The 18,324-nt window shown below is 32.2% G+C and overlaps 2 protein-coding genes across 5 annotated transcripts; one reads left to right on the plus strand and one right to left on the minus strand.

Annotated features, from left to right (window-relative positions):
• Positions 1 to 78: 78 nt before the first annotated feature.
• Positions 79 to 2,150, plus strand: LOC105215774 (protein lin-7 homolog C). Its single transcript, XM_011189890.3, has 4 exons — positions 79 to 238; positions 294 to 560; positions 1,605 to 1,738; positions 1,827 to 2,150. Exons 1-4 carry the CDS (start codon positions 202 to 204, stop codon positions 1,974 to 1,976), a joined length of 588 nt encoding a protein of 195 aa, XP_011188192.2. The 5' UTR covers positions 79 to 201; the 3' UTR covers positions 1,977 to 2,150.
• A 1,801-nt stretch (positions 2,151 to 3,951) lies between these two features.
• On the minus strand, positions 3,952 to 18,167 carry LOC105215775 (dnaJ homolog subfamily C member 16). 4 transcript variants are annotated; one of them, XM_054226054.1, is made up of 11 exons: positions 17,926 to 18,167; positions 17,216 to 17,308; positions 16,267 to 16,658; positions 11,681 to 11,827; positions 10,757 to 10,937; positions 10,369 to 10,583; positions 8,290 to 8,450; positions 7,178 to 7,432; positions 6,780 to 7,011; positions 5,164 to 5,546; positions 3,952 to 4,542 (listed from the first exon to the last, which is right to left on the minus strand). In XM_054226054.1, exons 1-11 carry the CDS (start codon positions 18,090 to 18,092, stop codon positions 4,327 to 4,329), a joined length of 2,442 nt encoding a protein of 813 aa, XP_054082029.1. In that variant the 5' UTR covers positions 18,093 to 18,167; the 3' UTR covers positions 3,952 to 4,326. The 4 variants fall into 4 exon arrangements, with proteins under 4 accessions (XP_054082029.1, XP_011188193.2, XP_054082037.1 ...); XM_011189891.3 differs by lacking the exon at positions 17,216 to 17,308; XM_054226062.1 differs by lacking the exons at positions 17,216 to 17,308; positions 17,926 to 18,167 and adding an exon at positions 17,005 to 17,191.
• Between the last annotated feature and the right edge of the window lie 157 nt (positions 18,168 to 18,324).

The raw sequence follows: 18,324 nt of genomic DNA on the forward strand, positions 1-18,324 counted from the left end.
AACAATTTCTTACCAGACTTGCGTTGTATACTCTATTCAGTTCCTAGTGGGAGTATACAAAATAATCGACTTATTTAATTTTTCGATAGGGAAACATAATTTCTATTAAAATTTGTGTGTATGCTATATGAAAGAATACTGTTTTCTTAGTGGATAATATGATAAAACATTGAATTCTGATATTTATTGATTGCAAAAAATATGTCAGAACAAGTCGGTACCTTAACTTTATCCAAGGGTAATTTATATTGTTGACTAAATTACCCAGTGCTTAATTTGAAAAACAATTTTAGATATAAAAAGAGCTATTGAACTACTGGATAAATTACAATCTAGTGGCGATTTTCCAACAACTAAGCTTTCTGCTCTGCAGAAGGTTCTTCAAAGCGACTTCTTGAATGCTGTAAGAGAGGTATATGAGCACGTCTACGAAACAGTTGATATTCAAGGCTCTCAGGATGTCAGAGCTTCGGCCACAGCAAAAGCCACTGTCGCAGCATTTGCTGCAAGTGAAGGACATGCTCATCCTAGGGTTGTTGAATTGCCGAAAACTGAAGAAGGTATGTTGGTCGGAAAAAATGCAATTAAGACATCTCCAAATTGAAAACCAAGCTCCACCAAAGCCTCATATCAAAAATTTCACAAATACAATAAAGTCTATGCCCCTCCCTGACATGTTTGAAGTAAAGTAAAGACACGAGATTGTCTTCATTTGGAAAAACCTTTATACGATGCACAGATTGCAAAGTTTTCCAATCAGTACAATGGCACAATAACAAAACATATGCAATAAAATAATGCAATAGCTACAAAATATGGTACACTAAAATCCATGAGCAAGAGAATTCCCTTAATGTAATTGTCTAATTTTAGATTTAGATACAAGTAAATAGGCATAGTCAACCTGAAGCTATAGCTTGCTTATGCACACATCTTTATTATATTGTTTTTTATTATGTAAATATTACAAGTAATCATTATTTAAATAACCAATTCTATGAAACCTCAAAAGTTTTAACGTTAGTCAGAGTGACATGAACTGAACGTATAACTTCCACACGACAGTAAAGTATAAGAAAACGAATTTTTCCTCAAATTTATATGGGGTATGGGGAATTGCATAATTTTTCAAGTAATAACTGAATGAAAATATGACAGATATGCCAAAAGTACTACTAGTTTCTTTATTATTGACTAAATTTTCGTTTTAGATTGCGAATATTTTGAAATTAAAACAAAGAAAAATTTCGGTGTACGTTTAGAACTTTAAGGCATATCTGAGTTAAATAAACTATTATTAACGAATCGTGTTATCCATAAGCGATAACGAAAATTTCGGAATCTGTAGAATTGTTGTTCGACATTTTCAAACTTCGATTTATATTAACAAGGCTTAGGGATAAAGCTACTATTTTAATGTTTTCCTGAAAATGTTAGATATTACATTCCATATTCATTGATTAGATTTCATAAACAATATATTTGGAGCTGAACATTATACAATAAATTAAAGTATGGATTATATAACATTTATTTAGATTATTTATTGTAATTTTTTTTTAATATCTCCTTGGTTATATGTATGTTTTAATTACCTTTCCCAGGACTTGGATTTAATGTAATGGGAGGAAAAGAACAGAACTCGCCTATTTACATTTCTCGTATTATACCCGGTGGTGTGGCTGATCGGCATGGAGGACTAAAAAGAGGAGATCAACTTTTATCTGTTAATGGCGTGGTGAGTTACGCATATTTTAGCAATTAAATAATGCAGGAACGCAGAATTACTGTACATTTCACATTGTATGCATTGCATTCTTTTGTAGTCAGTGGAAGGCGAAAATCACGAAAAAGCCGTGGAACTCCTTAAACAAGCTGTTGGATCTGTGAAGCTAGTCGTACGTTATACTCCCAAAGTTCTTGAGGAAATGGAGTTGAGATTTGATAAGCAACGCACTACACGCCGTCGCCAGTGATTTTAAAGGAACTTGTGGTATTAATTTGTTATAATAGTTGCACTGTCTTAAATTAATTTTAATAAATTATTATTAATATGCTAACATAAAGGCTATATACTATCATTAAAGTTAAATAAAAAAAATTAGATTCGACAACAAAAAAAATTAATTATCGATCTAAACCTAAATAAATTTCTAAAGTATATTAATTTAAAGTTATTACATAAAAAGGGAGTCAAGCGCTTAATAATGGTCTTATTACGACTTAATTTCTTACATAGCTCATTCAAATATTTACCAGCCAAATTAACGGAACTGCGTTCAAAGAGGTATACTACATCTGGAAACAATGAATTAAGTTGTTTCAGAATATATAAATACTACCACTACCTAATGCAGACGACGAGTTGTCTCGAAAAACCAGAGCCAACTACGTTCTGAATACTGTGACAGATTAAAGTACTACTATCCAGACTAGACCACGACATATCAAATACAAGTTGTGCATGCAAAGAGTCCCCGCATAGCACTAACCACGCTTGACCAAAGAAACGGATTTATCTAACATCACTGTCCGTATGGTCCGACTCTATCGAAACCGCTCGTTTCCTGGGTCTCCGGTTAGATGACTTCGATGACAATTAGTCTAGGCATGTCGGTTCTGACAGGTTTTGGTAGCCGTTACAACAACAAGAGGTCATCTGTGAATATGACAGGCTACCGAGTCGTCAGTAGCCAATTTATTTGCATATTATCTGTTAATTTCAATTCTTTTTATAGCATCCAAATCAAAATCAGGCAACAACAACACTGCTGGGTATTGGACCAAACTATTTTTTTCTGGAGATTAAGTAAAAAAGTGTATTCTCCGATTTTCAAAGTTAGCCTAAAAAATCGAAATATTTAGTTTCGAAGTTCGAAAAAGAACTTAAAAAAAATTATTGTTAATTACTGAATATAGCTACCAAAAAATTCAGAATATTAATACATAATATACATTTTCCTCTTAGTTCAATGGTATATAAAACTTTTTCGTCAAGCTTATAATAATTAGTATTCTAGTTAGTATTTTCTTTATATTATTTAACTTGTATGTAAAAATTTTAAATATTTCCGAGATTAATATCCAGTTTCACAGTTCGTGCTTATGCCATTTTAGCGTAAGCGACAAAAACCAAACTTTACAGTAGAAGGTTTTTTTTAAATACTTTTAACCATTAATGTGGTAGTAATTTAAAATTTCTCATACATTAATGCTTTTCAGACATTTACATATATAATTGAAAAAAAAATTTAAATTACTACCACATTAATGGTTAAAAGTATTTAAAAAAAACTTCTCCTGTAAAGTTTGGTTTTTGTCGCTTACGCTAAAATGCGGTAAAAGCTCGATATTTTATACACATCTTTAAAGCAGTCCTTAATGGATTTTATGATATTCTCTATTGATTGTAAACAACGGTATCACTGTACTTGTTGCACTTACTTTCATCTGCCCAACCATTTTAGTTTTCAATCTTTATTTGATTTTTTTTTTTATTGGAGATATGTTGGAAAGTTGGGTATATACTTCACACTTGTTGTGTACCATTTTTTCTTCGTTTTGAATTTTAAGACCTTTCAGATGGCGGTGCGAATGGATTTACTATTTTGGAAATATCCCTCCAAAAAAATCGAAATTTAAAAGTTATATTTTCTAAAGTCTTTGGCATATGCAGAATATTTTTCTATTTCAGAAATTAAAATTTCAAACTGTTTCTGACCGAGAAGTTTTATACACCATTAAATTAAGAGGAAAGATACTACTGTATCCTGAAATTAATAACAATTTAAAATAATCGTTTTTTCGAACCACGAAGCCAAATATTTTACAAATTTATACTCATGGCTCAATCTCCGGGAAAAAGTAAGATATGTCCAATACCCAGAAAAAAGTCAATTTTGCCGTATAGTTTTATATATGATATAAAATGTAAATAAAAAAATTACGACACATTTTTCTTCCAATTTATTCTCACTGTATGCATTGTAACCTTTGTAACAGAGTTTAGGGCAAGATATACTAAGTATATTAGTTGAGTTTTTTTACAGCGTCTCTAAATAAACGGCATAATAACTTTTCAGTGTTTTTTCTAAAGTATATATATTAAATAATTAGCTAAATAATAATAATTTAATTTTAGATACGTGTGCCTTATGTATCCATAAATCAGCAGCAAACACGATGAAACTTAAATTGTATACACAATCATCTCAATATCGTGAAAAGATTGTGGTATTCACTCAAATACTTATGCAAATTGTACAATTTATTTAATTTTCTGGCATAAACACGTATGCGTTCATAAGTTCAAAAAAGATTAGTTAGTTATTTAGTTGGAAAATCCGGCCAGTAATTGATATTGTACCTATGAGTAGATCCTTCGAATAACCTGTCCAACCAATTACTTAATCCATCCAAAAGATTTTCTTCCAATAAGATTTTTTGCTCACAATCTGATTCATCTGAATTAACCTCAACAAATGCTCCTATTTCGGGATCGGTAGTATCTCGCTCAAGATGTTTCTTCATTTTTATCAATCTCTGCAAAATAAATAAGAATATGGTTAACTTGGTGTAGTGTGCTTTTACATTAATGTATATAGTCGCTTAATTGAATAGGTTCAAATAACTCAGTAATTGCCCAAAAGCGGCCAGTTTTGGACAATAGGAAAATATTTCCCTTCAGAACAGAAGAACTATAATAAATATGGAAAAGGATCGGACTTTTGGGTCAAACACCATATGTACATCAGATATTCCTCGATCAATTTCAATCATATATGTATGTCAATCAAGGACCAATGAAGATATCGGAATACAATTTTGCACAAATACTGCTTATGGCCTCGCTTATCATAGATTTGTCCAATTCGGATTATAACTATTCCAAGTCCCAGATATCGAACACGACATCCAACTCAGGAATTATCCCAGCCTCCATAATACTGATTTAACGATTTAAAGGCGGCGCAGTTTCGGTTCGATTTAGAAAATATGTAAATATTCATTAGTATTGGAGTACATTTTTTTGCCTTGATGGTCTATTCTTTATGTTTGCTTATATAGTTTAGGCATTGAATACAGACGTTCGATCGAGATATCGTAGTATTAATAAATAACACATATTGCTTTAAAAAAGCGCTACTATCATATAAAACTTACCTTTCCATCACCGCTTGTCTCTGGGTGTTTAGCGTGGTACATGCAAAAATATTTTCGGTGACCATTTAAAGCAATTACTGTACCAACACAGTTTCGGGGATTAATTTTAAAAGACTTCGATTCGCATAAAGACAATCTTAGCAGTTCAGAGTACCACAGCAGTCCTTTTTCTATAAGCATATGACCAAATAATAGTGTCTTGGATTTTCGGTATGGCCAAACAGCTTTATGAAATGAGGGAATTAGTTTAGGTCGTGTTTTTAAATCGGTAACCAAAATTATAGTTCTACATCCCGGTTTTAACAACCGAACCATGCCATTATATTTTTCAGCTCTAAGTTCATGTAATTTCAACTCCGGAGCAGTCCGGTTTAGTTTCAGAGCTAAAAGAAATAATTTTAAAAAATATATGAATGAAATTTTATTTGAAATTAAATAAACACATATTTTATAGCAACTTTATAGTAACCCAGTACATGAATAAAACGATTAAAATGGTAAGTTGCCACACAGCTCGGCTAATGCTGACTTGTTTTCATGTGAAATCAGAAATTCACTTCATTTTTTTCTTCTTGCAAGTTCAAGTTTAAAGACTTTACTAAACATATAGTTTTCTTTTTTCACTTCAGATTAACCTGTTAGAAAACATGCTGTCACACGGACAGAACTTTTTCCTTTGTCAAAATGGCGGAGTTTTTAATATACATACATATAATAGGTTAATATGTGAGATATCTTAGCAAGAGGAAGTAAATATATAGTCTTGGATTTAATTTAGCTTCGTGGCAAAAATAGTTGAAATCTATCCAGGAATTATCCCAGCTTCCACATACTATATATAATGGTTTTCGTTAGTCTAGTGGATTTTATGTCAAATATATGGGAAAATTGAGTGTTATCGTAATAACATTAAAAAAATAAATTGCGAGAGTATAACATCTTTCTGTTTGCACTGCTCTCACATGTGCTATACTTTGTGTTCTCGCTGTCGTCCGGTATTTCAGTTTCATCGCCAGTTTCACTTTATGCTCCTTCTGAAACTGTTTCATATTGCTCCTCCTCAAGACGAACTTGTGCTTCCAATTATATGTTTCGATGAACGCCATTTTGTGGACATGGCAGTGATTCAATTTCGCCCACGTACAATATCAACCCTCTTATGGTGACTGGGAATACAAGGATTTCAATCTGCACTCAACTTATAACTTGCACTGGTAGACAGACAGACATCCGGATATCAACTCTACTCATCAGCCTGATCATTTTGATTTATATAACTCTATATCTAACTCGTTTAGTTTTAGGTGTTACAAACAACCGTTAAGTATATGAATATAAATTGTGTGTTTGCTAATTTAATTTTTAATTCTTAATTTATTAATTTTACTTTTACGTAACATTTTTTTATACATATTATTATAAAAAATTAATAAATTAGGCATAATTAAAAAAATAAATAAAAAACATAGGTGTATGAATAAGAAATTTGGTGAGTGTATATATTGATAAATATACTGTACTTTCATTTATTGAACGTGGGAAAAACGTGTTATAATCTTAACGATTAATTTTTTCAGTACTGCACAAAGCAATTTAAATTAATTATTAATACTTACAAGAATTGTTGTTTTCATTCAAATAACCCTTTTGTTTTAAACTTTCTTCTTCGACACGAACAAAATAAACCATAACATAGCCCACGGCAAACATAAATACAATTGTTCCCAGAAGAGATAACAACGCTAATATATGTTCCTTCTCCAAGTTGTCAATCACATATTCACACGTGTACTCCAACTTGGATAACCATCTGTTGATTAAGCTTTGTGCATGTTCGTCAAAGAGATTCTGCAAGAAAATTTATTAGAATGTAGTTGATAATAATATTGTCATGCAACTACGTTTATAACCGCGTTAAACATTTGTTTTAAAATTGGCTACAGATATTGATCTTTCAAATTTAATTTGATTAAAACATATGAAAAAAAATATGCGTTAAAACAGTCTTACTTACTTTCACAAAAGTTTCGTAGCTGAGTGTCTCACTTGTTCTCAATAGTCTTTGGATGGTGTTGTCGATATAACGTCTCGTTAAATTGATAACTTGCTCATTTGAATCATATTGGTTGGAATCCATGTTAAGAGGCGCTCCTTTAATCCACTCATATTTTATATGAGTTTGATCATACCGCCAAATAATTACTATAGGACACAACGGATCTGCTTCGGCTCCCTTAGAAATTGCGTTAATAAAGTCTTTTTGTCGTTCCTATTAAATGAAAAGTAAACTCATAAATAAGTTGTTTGTAAATGGTTTGTATTTTTCCAATATCAGTCCATCTACTCTGATTCTTTACTAATTAAAAACCAGTGAAGATATCGGAACAAAACTTTGCATAAATACTGCATTGGTGATGTGGCCGTAGTATATAAATCTTTGAAATCGGCCCCAGATACCGAACATGGGGACTTCAGTATGTATGACTGACTTTTTATCAAAAAATAGCGGTAAATAACCGATTAATGAAAGGAATATTTTCCTGATAATAGTGTGTCCAGGTGCAAAAAACGAATAAAATCAGGTCAATAAATCCTCTAGCACCCATATACCCAATATAAGAATTTTCATATCTCTCAATATCTTAGTAAATTAGAATACCTTAGTAAATTAAGTAAACACATATTCTTGAATACGTAATAGTTCGGCTGCGAAAAATATATTTTATATTTACAATGATTTTTATTTCGTGTAGATCTTCCCCTAGCCCCATATGTATATAGTGATGTGATCGGCCTAGACCTTGTTTTACTCTTATTATAATTATTCTCGCATAGCTGATTGATTTTCTCCTTATAGTGAGTATAAGCGAAATATAAATGAGTAAATAACCAATAATATAAACCTAGTATATACGAGCCTTGCAAATTTTACGTATGTTTACACCCGAATTTTTCTTACTTACTTTTAACTTACTTTCTTTTAACTTACATACTTAGATTTGTAAACAATTTCAGTGATTTCTTCAAGTTTTAAGAAGGAGGTGTGATTAGCTCAAAATTATTTGGAGAGTTTTTTGTTTTAAATATATTTTCTAATAAATGGTTCAATATTAAACTTATTTTTACCTTGAACATATACGTAAATCGTACTCTTTCTATACTGTATTCAGCCTGAAGAGCAATATTTCGAAATACAATGCGGGCAAAATTATGAGAATCGTTGTTTTCTGTAATAAGAATAACACATAAACGTTTTCGAGGTTGGCTCCATTCAGCTGGACATACTCCTGAAATATTGAAATGAAAATATGTTTAGTAACATATAAATACTTAATACAATAGTGCACTAGCATGCAACACGCTATTATTATAATTTTTCTCAATCGAAAGTTCAAAAGTTTGTATATCATTTATTATAGTTATTACGCATCGGAGTAAAACTAAAACCTGTTGTATAATGGAATAAATCTTACAAAGAAGAAGGAAATCTTGAACCTCACAATATAGAAAATATTGAGAATCAAGTAAAGAATGGCTAAGCTCGGATGGAACATAACTTTTTATAGTCACGCCATTTAAATTTTTAATTATATTAAAATTCTTTTTGTATATTCGGCATAAAATACAATATGAAAGTTGGGGTACATTATAGTTACATTATATCCAAGATTTTGCGTTCATTTACTGTTGCTGAGATATTTCACATATTAACCGATGTATTAAAGTCTACCCCGTAAATGGATTTGTAGAGGAAGTATTGACCCGATTTTGTCCACACCACATATTCACTGGTGCTTAATATATATTTTGTAGAGTGAACGAATCGGACGGACTTCAGAATTGTGGTAAAGTGAAAGTATGCATGATGGCAATCCTAGAACTCACACCGCTGCATATAGTAATCAAGCACTGCGCCAACCAAATTAACATGCAGATGGCTATGGCAAAGGTAAGGTGATCTCAACCCAAAATATGATGGAGATCAGTACGAGGCTTCCTCTAGCTCTCCTACATAGAGATTATATCACCAGAGAGCCACTAAGCTGCCTGGCCCAGAAGCCTTCATAGCAGTGGGGCCACACACAATTAGGGAAGTGTTACGGAAGGAACTGAGGAAATACAGGGAGAAGTACTGACGGCAGGCTACGACTCTACACCAATCAAAGTGTTTCATTGGAGGGTATAACATTAAAAGATTTAGGTGTATAATAAACCTCCCCAGAAATAAACGAAGAGTCTTGGTGGGACTATACACAGGCCACTGTAAGCTTAGGTACCACCTACATAACCTAGGCATAGTCTCATCCGTAACGTGTCGCTTCTGTGACTTGGAGGCAGAAACTCCCTTACACCTACTCTTAGATTGTGTAGCAGTTCACAGAAGTAGGAGAGAATTATTGGGTCTCAGCAACCCAACAGAGGATCGCATCGACTCTCTCACTCCAAGCGCCATTCTTGACTGATGGAGTTGTTGTAATCTTAGGGAGGGTACAAAATACCACAGGTCGTTGTGCATTCCTCTAAAATTTCTATTATATTCTATTCTAGGCATGATTGCGAATGGATTTGGACCATTGTCAAACTATACCATTCGGAATATTATGAAAGACCAATGAAATGTTGTATGAACCGAAGTTCGTTGAAATTGTTCAAAAAGTTCCTGAGATATGATTTTTGACTCATAAGTGGTGGCGCCGCTCATTGGCAATTTTTTATACTAATCTTAATGAAGCTTTATTGTACTATTTATGGAATGTTTGATTTATATAGCTAAAGTATTTTATCTATACGGCTATTATAAAGAAGAAAGATTTGTATGATACTACTACTACTACTGTGCCGATTTCAAAAATTCATGTTGGAAAGCTACATTCACCCCGAGTAACATAGGCTATATTTATTGCTAGAATCTCAACTTTTACGATATATACAAACTGCAGAAGCTATAAAGTTTTAAATTGATATTTGGTGAAGATGATTACAATAAGTCAGGGGAGCTATAGATATTTTTTCCCTGAAAAAGTGGTACATTGGTAATTATGACGTTTACATTTACATTTATACATATATAATATTTCAGATAGAAATGATATGTTAATAAAACTCGAAAGGTATATTATTCTTATAATTATAATACGGCAATAGGTCATAGCTACTTTATTAAATATACTCTACTTAGTTTATTTAAATAATATTTAATCTTACCTTCCAAAACTTGTTGTGATGAGAGTCTAGGTAATAAAAGATATTGATTTGTAGAAATAATGTCATTTAATGTTTGCACCGGAATCTCAGGCATGGAAATCTTTGCACGTGGACTACGGGAATCTTCATTAAACATAAGAAGCGTGTCGAGATTTGGAACAACATTGTACCGTTTTTGAGTTTGTTCAGTTCTGCTATCATTCGAATCAACGATTCTGTAACATATATAAATATGAAATAAACTTAGCTTTTCTTTATCCAAATTTATTTGGTGTTTGTTTCGAATTAAAAATTAAAAAAAATATCATGAAATATCATGAAATAATAGAAAAAATTAATTATAAAACTTTACATTAAACATTTTTTAAAAATGGCGGCCACAACTTACCCAAACGCAACTCTATACTGGAACGCGTATGCATTTATTAAATATCGAAGTCTCGTTTTATTTCGTGGTTCGAAGATTAGAGCTCTCACTCTATTATCTATCCAACCTCCCAAAAAATCATCCACATTTTGGTCAAATACTCTCTGTGTAATAGAATATGGCATCTTTTTTCTTATAAACTCTACAATAAAAAATATTGTTTAACATTTTGGTGGATATAAATGCCATTAATGTAATGCAGTTTTACAGAAATGCACGATAAAAATCAACAAACCTTCGAAATATCGCGATTTCAAAACTTTAAATTTTTTTTATTCTGGTATACGAAACGCATAATAAATCATCATTTGTTATTTAAATATTCTTGCAATTGGAAATCGCAATAACGGCCAATTAACGCTTGTTTTCGAGTTACGGCCAAAAAAAAAAAATTTTCAATGTCGATATATATATGTATGTACTATGTACATCAGTGGTTGGCACGAGATGAACTGAGACAATGCAGGTGAGCGCGAAATTTTTTCATACTCCCATTGAACAGGTTTTCTCGTTTGTTTCTTACTCAATTTTAGATATGACGACATAATTATGACGCCAGTGATCTACAGTTTACCATTTTCATCATTCATCGTCTACAGATTAAAGCCATTTAAAAAAATATATGTTTGTATGTACACAAACGTATTTTAATTAATATGAAGTTGTCTCCTACTTATTTATGGATTACAATGTGCAACACTCGACTGACAATGTACAACACTTGATTGGGAGTCATAAGAAGAAAATAGTATATTCCTCGTATATTTATATTCTTCATACATATATTTACATGCATAGCTCAAGGATAACTCATAAATTTTCATAGCTACGTTGTTTCATGATTTTCATATAATCTTTAAAAACACTACTACTCAATCTACTTACCCTTAATTTTAGCCAATGTATACACATTTTCGCGATATATATAGCAGTGTCCATCCAGAATCATAACCAAGCTTGGTATAGAGCTCACACCCGATTTCTTAACTAAAACCGGTTCATATGCAGCATTAACTGCAGCAAAATGAATACCTATAAAAAAGATGAGGCGTGAAAGCGAAATTATTATTGACAGATACCTGTTACAACTCTATTGAAGTAATTACATATTACAAAACGAACGAATTAATTTGAGGTGAGTTGAAATTCACTCGATTTTATTCTATTTCGAACTTAAATTCGAAATAATTGATAGGCAAACAACTGATATTAAATAATAATTGTGTATAATATATTTATTTCATTATTAGTGAATATGAGCGTATTAATTGTGTCTGCTTATTTAATATACCGAAATAATTGGAAGAATCATTAGAAAGTTGTCCAACCAATTTTAAGCATTTTAATTTTAATATACCGAAATGATTGGAAGAATCATTAGAAAGTTGTCCAACCAATTTTAAGCGATCGATCCAATCATTCAGATATTCCAGAGTCAGCGTAAGTGCAATATAAAACAAGTAAGGAAGGGCTAAGTTCGGGTGTAACCGAACATTTTATACTCTCGCAATTTATTTATTTAACTTTATTTATATTATATAATACTCAATTTGACCCACATATTCGTCATATATATTGTATAAAGTCCATTGAAAGTTGGAAACCATAATATTAGGTTAGAAGCAACGAGGTCCTCGTGTTCGATATATGGGGCCTTAAAAACCTATGCTCCGATTTCGGCGAGTTTTAGATTGGGACTGCCACACTATAAACATAGTATTTGTGCAAAGTTCTGCACCGATATCTTCACTAGTGCTTACTTTATATATTGTAAAGTAAACGATTCAGATCGTCTTCAAAGTTCTCGTATATAGGAAGTAGGCGTGGTTGTGAACCGATTTGGCCTATTTTCAAAACATAGTTCCTGAGATATGGGTTTTGACCCATAAGTGGGCGACGCCACGCCCATTTTCCCATTTTGTAAAAAAATCTGTGTGCAGCTTCCATCTGCCATTTCTTATGTGAAATTTAGTGTTTCTGACGTTTTTCGTTAGTGAGTTAACCCAATTTTAGTAATTTTCAACCTAACCTTTGTATGGGAGGTGGGCGTGGTTATAATCCGATTTCTTTCATTTTTGGACTGTATTAAGAAGTGGCTAAATAAAACGACTGCAGAAAGTTTGGGTTGTATAGCTTTATTTGTTTGCGAGATATGTACAAAAAACCTATTTGGGGGCGGGACCACGCCCACTTCCCCAAAAAACTTACATCCAAATATGCCCCTTCATAGTGCGATCCTTCATACCAAATTTTATTTCCAGAGCTTTATTTATGGCTTAGTTATGGCACTTTATGTGTTTTCGGTTTTCGCCATTTTGTGGGCGTGGCAGTGGTCCGATTTTGCTCATTTGTGAAAGCAACCTCAAGTTACAGCTTGCAAAGACGGACGGACGGACAGACATACATTCGGATTTGAACTCCACTCTTCACCCTAATCGTTTTGGTAAATATAACCCTATATCTAACTCGTTAAGTTTTGGGTGTTACAAACAACCGTTATGTGTACAAAACTATAATACTCTATTTAGCAACTTTGTTGCGAGACTATAAAAATTGTCTAAGTTCCTGACAAACTCTTGTTGAATTACAATAACAACCAACTAGACCTTGTTACTTTTCCCGTCCCTTAAAATAAAACTTACAAATTTCATTTGTATACTCAGAAGTGTGTTCAGTTATTTTAATTAATCAAGTAAGAGTGGGTTCAATTCCGGTGCAATCAAACACTTTATACTCTCTTAATTTATTTATTTAAATTCTAAGATAACTCAGAATGTAACTCATATATTCGGCACAACATCCACTAAAATAAGGGATGATTCATTTAATTTTGCTAACATATTTCACATAATAAGTGGTATAAAGCCCAACAGCAATTCGAAAATTTTAATATGAGGTAAATAGGAGCTAGTGGATCATTTAAACCAAAGCTGTATGTATTAATTTTAGTCTACATTATGGCTATAATTACAGAGATCGATTCACAGTTTTACTTACAGCTATCCCTAAATTGGTGAGTCAAAAACAGCAAAAAATCCATATACCCAAACAATCCCAATTATGAACAATCCCACAATAATGCAGCGCCAGCATGAGCAAATGGAATTTTTAACATTGATGGCTCGTCACGGCTTGAAGTTGTGTGACACAAATGTGAAAAGAAAATGATAATAAAATTAATATAAATTTAAACATTTCTTTATTGCAATAAAAACAAATTAATTGAAATATCAAGGATGATTTCTGATCAAGGAGATATCTGACATTATAAATAAAAAACACAAAATTGATGTATGAAACCTTTATTTAAAGGATTTCGACATTCTCTTTTCAATATTTCAGCCGGTATCTCACGAATAAATGCTAGCTTCCAATGGGTAAATCGAAGCATGCTTGTCACTATAGACATGGACCTTACATAGCAAATAGTCTAGACCTCAAAGGTGAAATAAATTATTCGTGGAATTTGTTTAGGTACATTGCTTCGCGTACTGTGTGGCACGTGGTACCGTCTTGATAAAATCACAAGTCATGCAAGTTAAGCTTTCCCGCGAATTTCAAAAAATTTAGCTTTTTTTGGCCAAAAGTTTGCTATCATCGTACGGTAGCGCTCATCGTTCACATTAACGTTGTGATCCGCATCACCTTTGAAGAATACGACCCAGTGATCGACAGCACGTAATTCCCACCAAACAGTGACCTTTGTTGGATGCATTGGTAGATCTTGCATTGCTGCTCTCCACACTAAAAACAGCAATTCTGCTTTGGCTGATACATCTGCGATAATTTACTCATTTCGCACACTACATTCGTAATCGTGGTGTTGGTTTAATGTCCAACAATGTAAATTTGGTGCGAAATTTAGTCACAATAACCCGAATTATGTTCTTAGGTACTGAGTTCTTCTTGTCCGATATCTGGAGCCTTGATAGTCTGATTTCGACAATGTTTCAAAAGTGATGAGAGACCATACACAACGCATACCTGTCATACAAAGGTTATGATGACAAAACTACCAAAATTCAGTAAGAAAAAACACCATAAACCTTAAATTTCATTGCAAAAAGAGCACACAAGGACGGCACTCAAATTTGTATACCAAAATACCAAAATTTAAATGGTCGTTGACCTGCCCACTTATGGGTCAAAAACCATATTTCGACCAATTTCAACAAAATTCGGTTCAAACCACTTTCTCGGCATCTCAATTCTCTAGTTTAAAAATGAGCGAAATCTATTTACAGCCACGCCTACTTCCCACATACTAAAATTTTGAAGTCCAACTGATTCGTTCACTTTACAACATATAAGTTAAACACCAGTGAAAACATTTGAAAAAAAAAACTTTGCAGAAATACTGTATTTCTAGTGTAGCATAGCCCGTTTCACCAAAATTGGAGTCGAGTTTTTCAAGGCCTCAGATATCGAACATGAGGAACTCGAAGTTTGTGGATAATTTTTTATCGAAAATATCGGTCAAATTCAGGTAAATATTTCGCCTAGCCAACATATACCTCATATTCGGATTTTCAAACTGCCGGTGGACTTTATATGGGTAGTATGTGAGATATCTAATTATTAAAATATGTAAACGTAAAATCTTGGGTATAATGTAACTGGGTGGTAAAAATAGTTGAAATCGGTCCAGGAATAACCGAGGCCCCATATACTGTATACATTTATTGCCGTTATTCTAGTTGGCTTTATACCGAAGATGTGAGTCGAATTTTTTTGTTATTTTAATAACAATTATTTAACTTGCTAGAGTATAAAATGTTCGATTACACCCGAATTTAGCCCTTCCTTACTTGTTGGAGAAAAAATGGTCAATTAAAAAGTATCTCAAGGTTTACTAGGTTAAAAAAATATCGACTGAAATATTCGCAAATCCGCTCGTAAAGTTTTTTTGATCTACGGTTGCCTGTCGGCGACTTTACCCGGTCTACTATAAATACGGAATAGAGGTGTACATTTACCATCTATTAAATTTTACGAATTGCGTTTTAAAACATTCATCTGATTAAATGTTTAACCCTAGACGGTCATCCTTCGTCAAAATGACTACGAACTATTTTATTTTCACTGTAAATATGTTTTTAGAAGACTGTGAATTATTAATTTTAAGTGAAAAGAATATAAGTTTTCCTTTTAATTTTTGACTTGTATTTATTAATATTGAAATAAATAAATAAAAAAAATAAAACGCGTTCATTATTTCGACTCACACCCTACTGAAAATGGATTTGAAATAAGTCGTCGTCATATTAATGAAGGATGACGTTAATGTACAAAAAAAAAAGGATGACCGTCCAGGGTTAACAAAATCTTGGTGCGAACGATAAATGAAGACAATAAAGTTGAAACAATCAATGAAAACGTGACATCGTTCAGTCAGCAGAGCTCTCACTTGCATATATACATATTTTTTTTTAGCTTACGAAAACATATGCAACCAGCAAATAATAACTTACCTAGTGGTTCCAGGGCATCGATAATCTTTTTAAATGCACTAATGAGTCGAGTGCAACGAAAACACCAGTCGTTATAAAACATAACCATATACACTGTGGTTTTGCTGTTTGGAACAATTTTTCTCTCATAATTCTTATTATTGATGGAGATTCTGTGGTAGAAGCTGATATCGTTGTCCATATTAAATTGTTTCCCAAAAAAATTCTCAAATTGTTCCGCCGAAGTTTTGCGGTATAAATCACTCTTAGTTGAAAAATAATGCGAATCTTCATTTCGTATTCCATGCTGATCGTACATGCGGCGTCGATCAGGGTCACTTAGCAACTCATATGCTTGCTTTATTTTAACGAAAATCTTATTAGCATCTGGATGTTCATTTTTATCTGGATGCCTGTTAAAAAATTAGTAATAATGAAAAAATGTGTATAACGAATGAAAAATAAATGGTATTGAATTTTTGCAATATTATCATATAAAATATTATACATATATAATAATATATGAATATTACTCGAACGATAATCGATACATATTGTATGCCGTATTGGTATGTATGGTCACCAAGGCGACTTGTCCACCTTGGCGATAATGGTACAGCCATCTTTGGTGCTACCCGACTCTTCAACCTTGTAGATTCTTGATCTTGTAGCATGGCGGAGTTAAAACAATCAGCAGGGCACATATTGGATTATTTGCAGCTAGGGGAGGATACGCTCATATATAAAAAGTTCATTCACCCAGGAGTGGCCAGGAACAATTATTTTCCATATGGTTGAAGCAGCTCACTACTTCATGATGGAGCCAACAAACATCCCTCTGTAGGTGAGCTAAAGTGAGAAGGCAAAGTCCTCACAGTGGTTGTGGCCCTTGTGTAAACTACTACAGCATTTATATAAACAGACCGATGTCCAGGGCAAACTGGGTTTATGGGGAAAACACTCCGCTAACCTGCAGAATGGCAGTAAATGTGCGACACCCTTTCTGGACCAACAACAATATAAAAATGTTTGTCCGCTAACGAATAAAAAAGTGCTACCATACCTGTATAAAGTGTAAATAAAATGAAAATAATATATAAGGAAGATTACACCCCAAATGTAGGAACTACTATAATGAGTACGAAGTGAAAAGATCATTGCAAAAGAACTAAGTCTAATTTTAATAAACAACTTGAAAACTATGTATACGGCTGTGCTGTTGTATATCTATTATTCTATCTAATCTTCAAGCCAGTATTATGGATATAATTTTTTGATATATTTGCATAATATAAATAATAAATGGAATTAATAAAAAAAGTAAGTTCAGACAATGTTACTTTACATTACTTATAAAATTATTATAAATGTGTAACGCAAGTTCAGTGAATTAAAATTAATAAATTTCCAAACAAGTGAACTTTTACCGGTGATGTTCAAGTAGTATATTATTCCTAATCTATTTAATACGTACTGTTAAAAGATATAGAGTAAGTGCATTGCATGAATTGTAGTATAATTCAACCAAATTTTTTCAGCTAATGCAATCTATGCTAAATATTTAAAATATGACGGATATATTTTAATTAATATTAAATTACTACTGCAATTATATTAAGTAAACAACATTAAAACATATATATGTACTTTATATATTTTTTCATTCATGAATGCACTTACCAAATTCTAACCAAATGCTTATACGCTCTTCTAATGTCTTGAGCAGTGGCACGATTTACTATTCCAAGTATTTCGTATGGATCAGCATTGTCGGATGATGATACCACAAACACAAACAAAAGGAGCCCACTAAACAACAATAAAATAAATTTTATATTCCTACACATTTTCGAAATGTTTTAGCATATTTTTGGTATACAATAAATAATACATCAGATAGTTCTTTCTAAATATCGATACCTAAATATCGATAATAAAAGGACGAAAATAAATAATAAATATAAATGATATATACATATATATTGAATAATAGCCTTATTACAACAAGGTGGATTCAATATGTAGCTTTTATTAATATTAAAATGGTTATAAGTCTTTTAATTCATTAACAATTTATTT

This window comes from Zeugodacus cucurbitae, chromosome 2 (genome assembly GCF_028554725.1).
Source record: "Zeugodacus cucurbitae isolate PBARC_wt_2022May chromosome 2, idZeuCucr1.2, whole genome shotgun sequence".
Lineage (NCBI taxonomy): Eukaryota > Metazoa > Arthropoda > Insecta > Diptera > Tephritidae > Zeugodacus > Zeugodacus cucurbitae.